Source organism: Sphaerodactylus townsendi, linkage group LG11 (genome assembly GCF_021028975.2).
Source record: "Sphaerodactylus townsendi isolate TG3544 linkage group LG11, MPM_Stown_v2.3, whole genome shotgun sequence".
Lineage (NCBI taxonomy): Eukaryota > Metazoa > Chordata > Lepidosauria > Squamata > Sphaerodactylidae > Sphaerodactylus > Sphaerodactylus townsendi.
Window position 1 is genome coordinate 62372951 of NC_059435.1, and position 12846 is coordinate 62385796.

At 42.9% G+C, this 12846-nt stretch overlaps 1 protein-coding gene across 3 annotated transcripts in view; it reads right to left on the minus strand.

The window, feature by feature from the left end:
- CUL2 (cullin 2) overlaps window positions 1–12846 on the minus strand; it is a 45438-nt gene that overhangs the window by 21380 nt on the left and 11212 nt on the right. For all 3 annotated transcript variants that reach the window (XM_048511192.1, XM_048511193.1, XM_048511194.1), the window contains 8 exons: window positions 11515–11617; window positions 10945–11039; window positions 9093–9198; window positions 8009–8091; window positions 3796–3892; window positions 3581–3691; window positions 2492–2654; window positions 430–554 (listed from right to left, as the gene is read on the minus strand). In XM_048511192.1, the coding sequence (XP_048367149.1) occupies window positions 430–554; window positions 2492–2654; window positions 3581–3691; window positions 3796–3892; window positions 8009–8091; window positions 9093–9198; window positions 10945–11039; window positions 11515–11617 (883 nt within the window). The remainder of the gene's footprint in view (window positions 1–429; window positions 555–2491; window positions 2655–3580; window positions 3692–3795; window positions 3893–8008; window positions 8092–9092; window positions 9199–10944; window positions 11040–11514; window positions 11618–12846) is intronic.

A 12846-nucleotide genomic window follows, 5' to 3' on the forward strand; every position in this document is an offset into this window, starting at 1 on the left:
GTTAAGGGGACAATGACGGGGGAAAGAGCCGTCAAGTCACAGCTGACTTATGGTGACCCTGTGGGATTTTCAAGGCAAGAGATGTTCAGAGGTGGTTTGCCATTGTCCACTTCTGTGTACTGACCCTGAACTTCCTGGGTGGTCTCTCTTTCAAATACTAACCAGGGCTGACCTGGATGAGATCGGGTCAGGGCCAGGACATCACTATATCTGCTTTTAGGTGAGGTCATGGATACCGCATACACATAGTGATTTTCCATTGCAAGATTCACATCTTTTCGTTAGAAGATTCACATATCTCAGTTGCTGAACTCCCAGGGCTTTGTAGGAAAAACACAACAACTTTTTCAACTTCATGGGGTTTTTGTTTTGTTTTTTACATTTTTACCCATCAGCTAGATATGTCCTTCCCGATGAAGACAAACTCACATTTTCCTGAGAAAGGTTACTGGTTGCTCTAAGGCCCTCGTCATGGATATGGTTCTGTAGTTCCTGAATCATATGAGGTAAGCCACTTGGCACAGCATGAAGCAACGTGTACATGTTTGCCATGTCTGCAAGAAAAAAGACAAGACACAGGTCTGAGAAGGTACTTTAAACTGGGCATTTTCAAGTCTTTAAAACAGCAGAATGATTATTAGAAGCTATTTTCTTTCACAAGGACACTAGGCAGTGAAAATGCACCAGCCTGTTGGTGCAGTGGGGGTCAGACTGTCAGATAAGGACTGGAAGGCCCGGGTTCAAATCCCTACTCCACCATGAAGCTCATTGGATCACCAAGAGCCAATCAGTCTTTCTCAGCCTAACCTACCTCAAAGGGCTGTTCTGAGTATAAAATGGTGGACAGAACCATGACTACCCTCCTGAGCTCCTCAAAGAAAAGGTGGGTAGAAATATGACAGATATGGGAACAAATTTAATTTAGATAGGCAGAGGGGAGAATCAATATCAAGCATTGCAATAAGGAACTGGAAAAAGAAAAGCCCTAACCCATAGGTGTCAAACTCAGTCCCTCCAGATGTTCATGGACTACAATTCCCAGCAGCCCCTCTAGCATGGCCTATGCTGGCTAACCTTTCCACTTCTGTTTGTCTTGGATTGCTATGCCAAGAATTGATACTTGAGCCACCATGAATCACTTGGCACATCTGCTCCTTAATGTGTGCGCTTGCAGCAAGACAGATATAGGGCATTCCTCACACAAGAGGGTGTAGAGTGTTTTTTCTGCATGGAGATCCAGCTATTGCTTGGAGCTTTACTTAGGAACATCTGCACAATTCCTATGTATAGTATCTTTAGGAATATCTTCCCCAACACCATATGTTTGAGTATTCTGCATGGCTGGTACACAGATGAATCACGCCTGCTATAGAATGAGCCCTGGAGGTCATATGAATAAACTATACATGCGTGTGCCCACATGTTTATTACAAATGCTCATTCCATAAAACATTGGGAAGGTGTGTTAGAATGTATGACAAAAGATTATAGAATTAAAAGGAAGCGTCCCTCTGCAACACACTACTGATTTGAAATATAACGCATCGTCTTACTTATTTAGTCTTTTATCCTGCCTTGCGTCCCAGCCACGGTCTTTAGACTATATTATGTTGTGAAGACTCCAATAATGACTGGCTGAGTGGATGAGATTATCACAACTCATTAACTTCCTGGGGAAATAGTGCTGGCAAAATGATTCCAGCTGTAGAGAAAGTGGTAAGTGTTCCTTTCATTCTCAGCTGGGGGTGGAATTGCCTATTACCTGGCTCTGGAAATAGGTCTCTCTCTGGGGAAAAGCGTGGCTGGATCCAGATAAAAAAGGCAACTTCCACTGATTCCCTCTTTCCACTACAGACTCCTCTCCCCCAGGGTAATTCTTTACCCATCCATCCCCCCAATTCTCCAGCAGAAGCATCGTCTAGAGAGCTCTGTGAGGCAGGAAAATTCTATTCTTCCACTGGAAAATTTGGGTGGGATGCAACCCAGCATCTCCTAAGTTCTGCTCAGACCTATCCTTCGATGGGGTACTTTCAGTTCTGTGAGAAGGCCAGACTTGCATTGTTGGAAGTTTCTCTAAGGGCCATTTCCAGTCAGGTTTTCTTATGGCTTGTGGCATGCAGGCAAAATGTTAGGAGCTAAAACTAGCAGACCATGGCCACACAGCCTGGAAAACCCACAACAGCCAATCAGAAAGTTATCAGCTTCTCCTGGCTTCTTCACTTTCCAGTTTATGAGAAAGACTGGGAGGACTTGGCTGTATCCATGCAGGCATTCCTCGACTTCTAGTCATCAGTAAATAGGGTCAAACAATTCCACAGGGACAAATGAGCATTGTGGCGCTCATCAGTATCTCCCTGTCTGGATTGGGGCACGTTCGCACAAGACAATACATCTGCATAAAATGCTATGAACGGACAAGACTGAACAAATCAAGCATGTGGAAGGCACAGCACTTCTATTCTTAATTCACGTAGATTCAGGAACATTTTACCACTTCTCTTCTCTTGTCGGATGATGTTATGGCATTCCGCGTGAAGGAACTGTAAGTGATCTGCTACCATTCGTTGTTGGCATTCGTTAATTACTTTGCCGTAGGAGCTGGGGTTTAGGTACTTTCGACATCTCATTTCTTCATCTTTTAATCTACATAAAACCTGGGGTAAGGCAAAGATGAAATATTGCAGACCTGTTTTAGTAGCAGAACACAGCCCCCACCTGAAATAATAAACCATGACCAAGGCAACCAAGGCTGCAAAGCCACCTACGCAAAAACTTTTCCAGGCAGTTTACCTATTTTAGATACAGCAGACTCTGAATGTTAAATAGAAAAGCTGTTCAGAAAGCTCATCTTCATTTACATTCATTGATTTATCAATGGATACCACGGATCGAATCCTTCCTCTCTCTTTTACCCAACCGGTTCTTCCCTTCTGCCAAGCCTTCCTACAATAAAGACAGACATCATCCCTCGGAGAATGACTAGGCAGAAGGGAGCTGCGGGATCCCACTCTATCCGCCAAAAGGCGGCAGTTAAAAGAACCAAGGTTACGTTAATAGCGCTAACAAGGATCACCGCTTCGTTTAATACACTGCCTTGTGATCCCAAGAACTGCTCAGGCAAGGAATGTTATATTAGGCCAGGGAAATGCTTGATCTTTTCCCTTTGAACAGCTTGACCTCTACTGCCTGTATTACAACTCCTGTCAGTCTCAAAAACTCCGCGTTACGGGTCACTGAGTCACGGGAACTACTGGGTGAGAAAAATAGCCCTTCGCAGGGCACTCATTTTCTGGTTCTCTGGATTGTTGCTGCAAAGCTCTGATCCACAAAACAGTCTTGTGCAGGGGCACACGGAGGGAGCAGCACAAGGTAGCGAAGCAGAACCTGCTTCCAAGAAGAAAATCTGCCACAAAGCCTGTTCATCCCCACTGCTATTTTGCCTTTGGGGAAACCAAGGGGGCAGATAATCGCAACTTAATACCGACAATGTCCTTGAAAGGCCCTGCTAACATTTCTTTTTATTTTCTCTAATGATGCACTAAGCCTTTATCCACTGTATGCTCCAACAGGGTCGCCTTACCTTTTCCATATACTGCGAGCAGTTCGACTCTTGCAATAAATTCGATGCTTCTTGTTTATAATACTCCCCTGTTTCATTCAGAAAAGGACACTCAAAAATTTCCTGATAAAACTAAATTGAGAGAGACTGATCAAGCACAGATAATGCAAGGCTTTGAACAACACACTCATATAAACTAGACCCGTTAAGTGAGAAACGACTCTTTTTTTTTTTACCTTTAGAGGGAATTTTTTCTTATACTGTTCAACATGAACAAAGGAGTTAATAACCCCATGGATTACTTTCTGATTTGGATCTTCTCCACAGCGATCGCTGAAAGGTAGAAAAATGGCGCTTTCAGAATGTATGCAGTTTTAATAGTATGCAGGCTTTAAAGCCAGGAAACTACGTTTGGACAAATGGGTACAATTATAGCCCTGTTCCAAAGGGTTTTACTTTAATGTGACCGAGCAGCCTGCAAAGTAAAGTGCAGAAAAGCAGTAAAAATTGTTCGGGAGTAGATACAAACGGACTTGTTTCAGGCACAGTGAGGAACAGACTTGACTTCCCAAATTCCCAAGGGGCAGGGCAAAAACTATTGGATCCCATTTCTCACCCCCATCTCTCCACAAGCTATATAAAATAGCACTTCCAGGTTTAGTCTCTTAATCCCCACATTTATAAAGCAGAAATGTTGTGCCGATGGGTTTGTGTATTTGAAGGGCTGAGGGAACATTACATATCCAGACAAAACTGCTAAAACCTAAACACAGATCACCCCCTTTAGGCATGTACCTACATGGAAGTTATTTATTTTTAAACACGTTTATTTAAATGGTTTAATATCACTGCAAAGTGTCCCACGGTTTCTCAAAACACTCCTTGCCTTTAGACTAGCCGGCTACGAGACAGGAAAGCGAGAAATGGATTAATGTTTACAGAGTGACTGGGTACAATATTGGTCGTCAACTGGCGGGCGGTGTCCTTAACGGGGGGCACACATGACTTCAGGTGGGTTGCGCCAGTGGCACCAAATTTTCTTTTTCAAAGACTCGTAACAGAAGATGGAAACAAGACAGAGAGAAAGGCAGACCAAAAGGAAAAAGACAAATTCAGCTGTGTCCCATGAACAACTCTGGTTAAAATTGAAACCCCAGGATTGGATCCAGACTACATTGGCCCCTTTCACCAATATCTCCTTCCCACAACAATCCTTCCCCCCCCCCCGGGTTATTCTTCTGGGTCTCTTATCTACCAGGAGCAACATCTGGTGGAGACCAGTCACAGGATGGTGGCAGAGAGTTCCATTTCACTGATAATTTAGCCAAGATCTGAAAAAATACCAAGAATACTGCATCCACATTTTGCTTTAAGTGGCCAAAAAGTATATAGCGCTGAAGAAGCCATTTTACTGACAACAGAGGGAAGGACCTTGAAATATTACTGAGGGGCGTTCCTCTTCCCGCATGATTACTAGCCCTTAACAGGGGAAATGTTATCACCAACAACAGGCTATATTAAAAAAAGAGAGACTGCAACTTCTTTTTGGCATTTTGTTTTAATGTCAGCAGGAAAGGAGCTGAAAAAAGGAGGATTTCATTCCATCTGCATGTTTTTTTGCTAAGTATGGGCAGAGGGGAAGGGATGGCTTTGATTTTGTATTTAGCTTTGATGGTAGTCCTACAACTCAATTTATACCAAGTTAATTAAATCTGCAGCTAACGCCACCAAGAAGAAGAGTTTGGATTTATACCCCACCTTTCTCTCCTGCAAGGAGACTCAAGGTGGCTTACAAGCTCCTTCCCCTTCCTCTCCCCACAACAGACACCTTGTGAGGTAGTTGGGGCTAAGAGAGTTCCGAAGAACTGTGACTAGCTCAAGGTCACCCAGCAGGAGTGCAAGAGTGCGGAAACAGATCTGGTTCACCAGATAAGCCTCTGCCACTCAGGTGGAGGAGTGGGGAATCAAACCTGGTTCTCCAGATTAGAATCCACCTGCTCTTAACCACTACACCACACTGGCTCTCAACACCCTCTAAACAGCGTGAAACACACACAATATGAAGGTGAAACCGTGGCTCATGGAGCATGGCAAAGAGAGACAAATCCCGCCTATCTTTTCCAAACAACCACTGACAAAGCAGCAAATACAAACTGAAGCAAACTGAACTATTGGACTAATGAATAAGGCACCAGATTACATCTGAATCCAACACATGGCTCACCCCTTTCCAGATGCTAGCTGGGACCCCTTCTGTCAACATGTATGACTACAGCAGTTATTTAGAGGGCTAAAGGAAGCCCATGGCCAAAATACAACCTAGCTCAGGGCAGAGTTTCCATTCTAATGGATCTACTAACAGCCAGGCAACTTCCTTCACTATTCCCTCCAATGCTGAAGTAAGTGGTTGAAGGCCGATCAGTGGGACAGCAGAACTGCGCAGAAAAGCATCACTTTGTAAAGAAAAAGAAAAGAAAATGAAGTTCAGGAGGACTGAGCATGCTCATTACCCTTAAGGCTTGAAAAGTTAAAGGAAGGGACAAAAGTTAAGCAGAAAGGGATGGAAAATGTGATCTGTTCAAGACAGTGTTGTGGAAGAAGAGATTTCAGCTGGGAGAACTTTTCTCAATCATTCCCTGTGATTCATTTGGGCCCGAGCAGCTGCCTTTTAAAGTGGACCGAATTATTTATGAAACCAGACTAGTATTATTTGGCTAATGTTAAGATTTGGGGTATAAAAAAAACCCAGGTGGCTTCGCTGTATTAGGATGTGTCTTTCCAAGATAATAAAACCCAGAGCTAAAAATCAAGAGTACAGTCACTCACTTGGTCACTCACAAAGCATAGTCTTTTCCCCCTTTCCTCATTGCCCCAATTTCCACACATACGTTAAACAGGTCTCCTCAACTATGGAGCATTGCCTTCTCTAGATAAAACCATTTCCCTTTATATATAATACATTACATCTTTAATATATTCAGTAACCCAATTTAATCAAACTGGAAATAAGCCGGTCAGTTACCCAAGTTACCCTATCATGTAATTTAACCCTATTTCTTCCTCTACTGTCATCACTAAGATGTCATCACTGAGACCTCCTGACATCTCAAAATGTGCTCTACAGCATAGCTTATTTTGCAAAATCTTTAATAAGTATATAAATTACTTAAATACCTCTGCTTTGAGACTAAGAGTGCAATCCTATGCATATTCACCTGGTAGTAAGGACCCTGGGGTTTACCACAGCTTACTTCTGAGCAGATGTGCATAGGATTGCACTGTAATTTCTTACTACACTATTTTGTAGGATCAGGAACTGGAAAAAACATCCTGAGTTCAGACAGACTGGGGGGTTGATTCAAATTTTACAGTGTTCAGCATGAGGTGAACATCTTTACGAGCAAAGGAGTTCATTCAGCAGCTGACGTTTAAAACAACTGCAAGAATACTTTTTTGAACAATGTTTGCTTGAAATATACTGCTAAAGCAGGGGTCTGCAACCTGTGGCTCTCCAGATGTTCATGGTGGCAGGGGCTGGTGGGAATTGTAGTCCATGAACATCTGGAGAGATGCAGGTTGCAGACCCCTGTGCTAAAGGAAGACGGCACTGTCACTGTTTATTTGGTAAATTAGACCTGACTCAACTGAGGGGATCGTTAAGCAGACATAAGCCCCTGCAAATTAACAGGGCTTCATAACACTCAATTGCACGTTGGACTGCCGCCACGCCGTGGAAGTCTATTAGGAATGGCACAAGGCAACAGTACAGTATCACCTGCCAGCAGCTTCCAGGTGCAGTCCCTGAGAAACATCCCTGTACTGCCAAACGTATCGAGTTGCCTGGATCTGTCTGGTTTTCTGTGTGTTTGCTCAGCTATAGCACACGCGAGGGTTTAAATTGCTGGCAATCAGAGCCTTACCCTGGAACAAGGCTGACTGACTGAAGTGGCTGAAGCTTGCACTGCTGATCGGTTCTGTAATACATTCAGAATTTCAGAAAGAATTCTAGCTCGACTAACATTCCTTTTACAAACATTTATACAATACTCTAAAATGCTCAAGTCCAGATGTGTTCAAAGCACGAGTGTCATCCAGCAACAGAAAGATTAAAATATTCAGGCCGCTGTCCCTACGAATCAAGCTCATAGTTCTGCAGTTAAGCAGCAGAAATGAACACCGAGTTGAGCGCTCCCACCCCATCTACTGCTTGCTAGTGCACACTTTTCTGCTTTTACAGACAGTTTTCGCATCTCGGAAGGATGTTTTGCTTGGGCACAATGCCAGCTTTTAAAGGCAGTTACAACTGGAACAACTATGATCAACCAACAAGCCAACTGCACAGTTTCTGGTTAATTAAGCGCCCAACACAACTCTCCGGCTGGCACAATAAATACACACATAGACACAGCAGTAAAACCCAACCCTGCCCCAATCTGAAGAAACACTTACTTTTTGATTTCTCGGAGGAGCATTCGAATGAGGACAGCCTGCAAGGGCTCAATCATTAACCTCCTCCACATATCAAGTGCTAGCTGTTGTGACAAATGTACAATGCAAACAAGGTCAGTCACATATTCATTCCTTTAGATTTTGTAACTTGCACAAGGCCCAGGGCTTCAGAAGACTAGCAGTTATCATAAAATATGCATTTTAAGGACCAAACTAATTGGAAACAATAGGGGAAACACTGAAACCTAGCACCCCACCAAATTAACCCAACAGCACAATCCAAAACAGAGCTACACACTTCTAAATCCACTGACGTCAACGGGTTTGGAAGGCTGTAACTTTGGTTATGGATGGTTAGCTGCCCAGACCTAGCCCAAATTTAAGCATTTCATAATTCAAACCCAACATGTGTCCCCAAAATACAAGTCTCAAAAGCATTCTAAAAGAAGCTTTCCAAAGAGATATGGGAAAAATAGTTGAAAAACATGGCACAATTAAGAACAGAGAACACTGCAGGCTAAGGGCCACAGTAGCAAAAGGGTCTCTGTGTGTTCATGAATCAAGACACTATAGCCAATTCCGGCTGTCCATCAAGTATTTTTCTAGGTATGCGCACATTATATTATTATCAGTGTGAAAGCAAAACGTATGAGCAGCCCTAGTACTTCCAATTCTTTGTGAATTCTAGAAACAAAGCGATCCAGGACACGGAGAATGAATTCTGTGATTCTCTAATATGCATGAATATGGTACCCGGAGAGATCACATCTTGTTTTTTACCTTTGATCCTGCTGAACACATTTGGGGTGGGGGGTGTTTCATCAGTTCCTGCCTCCTGGTTTGGACTTTTGACACTCCAGAAATTGTTCTGGTGCGTGTGTATGGGGAGAAGGGGTGTTCAGGAGGATTCAAGAATGTGTTTCACAAATCCTTACTCTCATCTGCTTCGGATCACAGAGGCTAGTGTCAAAATGTTTATGCTGTGCATTTCAACCACTTCATAAAAATTAGCACTTCTTTATAATCACACCTCTCTGCAATCCATGATTGCTGTTTCTTGCAACTACTTTTACAAAATACATACCTCTCCAATCTCCATCAATGGCTCACTCATGTCCACACCTCCATAGCCATACTGAAGATCGGCTTCGGTTAATTTGTTCTTTTTAATAAACTGTGTATTGAGGTATCTGAAAAAAATAGCAAGTTTGATAGTGAACTTGGTTAGTCTGCTATCATTTTTCCTTTAAACCATTTAAAATCCAAACACAGACAAATCAATTTGTAGATCTATTTAGCCCCATTTAAAAACAACAGGAGCTTTACGGTATTGTGTGCACGCAAGTCTTTAAAAAAGGGGCAGCTGGTCCAGGGCCAAATGGAAACTGTGACAGCTAGTAAAGATGTTTGTGTTTGTGCCCTTGTGAATTCTTTTTACATAATCGTAAACTTCCCCACTTTCCAACTAGCCTCCAGAATACCTATGGCGTCTGGATCGCCAAAGTTAAAATGTATTTCAGATAACTCAACCTCCCTTAGTTGGAAGATGCAGTAAACCTGAACACAGCATTGCAACCTCTTAACATTCAAATGATCTTTCGCAACTCTTTTCATTATTCAACCGTTCTCAGATAGCAGGGAAGAATTTTCTAACAACCGAACCAGCAGTGCAATGATGGACATGTGTACACGGAAGAAAATGTCAGTGATATAATTGAAAGGCAGCTCTGGGGCCCCTTCTGCACATGCAGAATAATGTACTTTCAATCCACTTTCAACGCACTTTGAAGCTGGATTTTACTGTGCGAAATAGCAAAATCCACTTGCAAACAAATGTGAAAGTGGATTGAAAGTGCATTACTCGGCATGTGCGGAAGGGACCTGGGTCATACATGCAACAGAGGAAGCAATGCAGCAACATGGCAGCTGGGCAATCATACAGGTAGCTTCCTATGATAACCTGGCACTCCTCGTGAACATCCATAGAGATCTGGCTTGTGTCACCTTCTCCTGCTTTAAAAAGGGGGGGCGGGAGACCAGATTTCTGGAAAATCTATTAGTTTATTTATACCCCGTTTTTCTTCCCAGTAGAACCTAAACCCTTTTATATCATTTTCCCATCCTCCATTTTATCCTCACAACAACCCTGTGAAGTAGGTAGGTTAGGCTGAAGATGTACGACTGGCCAAAGGTCACCCAGAAAATCTCCATGACAGAGTGGGGATTTGATCATGGGTCTCCCAGATCATAGTCTGACTTAATTATTTACACCACACTGGCTCACAGGAATGCATGTGGAAAGCCTGGTTCAGAGCGGAGGTTGACTGGGAGGTACGTAAGCTCACACCTTTTCCACTACACTACTGCAATGCTAACCCTAACCCAACAACTGTATGAATTGTGGCCCTTTCTCAATTAATGGAGCTCTACATTTGAGCCTGCTTTTTATAGTCCATTAAATTTTTTCCACAGGATAGTTACGTGATACATTCTGTAAGTATTTCATTCTCTCTCTCAAGTAATGCTCCCACTGGTAAGAATATGGGACAGACCATTATCTTATTCCAAGAGGGGGTAGAAAGTGCTGTCGAGTCACAGCTGACTTATGGCAACCCCAAAGGGTTTTCAAGGCAGGAACGTTCAGAGGTGGTTTAGCCGTTGCCTGCTTCCATGTGGACTGAGAGAGTTCTGAGAGAATTGTGATTGGCCCAAAGCGAACCTGGTTCTCCAGATTAGAGTCCGCTGCTCTTAACCATTACCTTGCATGAGCTCTAATTCCGAGTACCTCTCCTGAAGCCAAATTCTCGCGTTTTTCAATTTCCCTAATAGCTTCAGCCTTTCTATAAGAAATCGTTTTTGAATACAGCCCGGAAACCAGACAACACTCCCATTTTTGAATCTATTACAGTTTAAAACCCTTTCCCCCCAAGACTTACCTGTATAAACAGTCCATATAGTCTGCCCCTTTACTGTATTCATCCCAATATCTATGATACATTACCAGTATTTGTTCTTCAGAGTCTAGAACTCTCTAGGGAGGAAAAAAACAAAGTCAGTTCTATTACCCACTCTACAGAAACTTCACGTTCAAAATGCTAACAATAAATTGTTTTAACGTTATTTGCATAATTTTCAAATACTGACTTAGAAATGCCATTCTAGTCTGCTTGATACTCCTGTTCATCACAACCCTTTTCTTAAATAAAAGCACATTTAGTCTGCTGTGAAACCATGTATATAACAGGTTAGCAGTTCATGTCAGTTTTCTTTTTCAATCTCCCCCATGCCGCAGCCTAAATCTCACGAGGTTTCTGCATACATACACAGTCCCTGCGACTCTCAGCGTAGCCTTTTTGAGTGGATCAAAGTGGATGTCATCTTCCTTTCTTCACCAGAAGAAAAGCTTATTATGAAATTCTCCCTTTTCACTTCACTGCGGAAACCACCCACAGAGTTCATCTATGAAATACAGGAATAAAGACTTCCGTTTTGTACACTGTCGTTACCTTGTGCAAATGGCGTACATGATTTTCCAAAAAAATTTTAGTTTCCATATAAAGTCTCTCCCCAAGAGGTTCAGGATAGGCCACACATAAAGCATAAATGTCCCTGGGTCTGAAGTCAAGGTTGAAATACACTTTTGAAGTATCTGAGATCGAATGAATTTAAAAAACATGCACAAAAGTCTGCTGCGTTTCCAAGAGGCCGATGCGTGTGCTAGTGGCGTTTCTCCAAGTGCAAGGAGAGGTTGCTCATTTGCTCTTCCACTGTGCCATACCAAGGTTCCAATCCTAAGGACAGTTTCTTGAAAGTAAGTCCCAATGAATAAAATACATTTACTTCTGAGTAGACATGTCCTCCCTGAACACTCAAAAGTTCGTAACTTTCTGGAGCATTTTTATGGGGTGTCAGAAGGAAGGACTGCACTGGAAATGTGACCTTTCAACTCTGAGTGCGTGCAATACAGCATATGATATATTGGTTATCAGGTTTTATTTAAAGTAAACTGTAAGTAAATCTAGGATTGGATCCAGACTGAAATTTCTGAATTGACAGAAGTATGCCCATTATCTCTGCCTCTTGCTGCAGACTGTGGCTCTCCCCAAAATGGTGCTCCAGGTGGACAAGGTACCATTTTGGGGGCTCAGTGGGCTGTAGAAAGAAGCAGAGGTAAAAAAGATTCCTTTCCATTGATCAAAGTGCTCCCCACGACTGGAAACCATACATTTAATCAAACCCCGTTTCTTAAGGAATACCGATGCAGATACCCCAAGACACAGCTCCATGCTTTGCATCACTAGGTACCAAACACATCTGTTAGCCCAGGGAAGAACTATTCTTAACGTAACACCCTAACCTAACATTCCTGACTTCCTTCTACTGAATCTTTGTAAAGAAACATAGTTAATTCTACTGGGCACACAGTACACATTGAAAATCAAAACCTAAGAGGCCTTTTGTGCAGTGATCACATTCAACATAAGCAGTTGCACTATCTCACCAAACATTTTTGATTAGTGTAAAGCTTAAGCTTCCAAGGAAGACATTCCTCACTATGGCAGGTCCCTCTAGATCAGGGGTAGGGAACCTTTAACACTCAAAGAGCCATTTGGACCCATTTTCCATGGGAAAGGAAAACACTTGGAGCCGCAAATAATTTTTGACATTTAAAATCAAGGTAACACTGTATATATTGGGGTTTTTAACCTTTTACTCCGCTCATTCTGAGAAGCGCATGGATGTGTCCGCCCTGCTGCCTGCAGGGCGGGCAAGGATGGGGCCAGTGGTTCGCCCTTGCCGGCCGCCGGGCATGCCCACCCCGCTCCAATGGGCCAGGC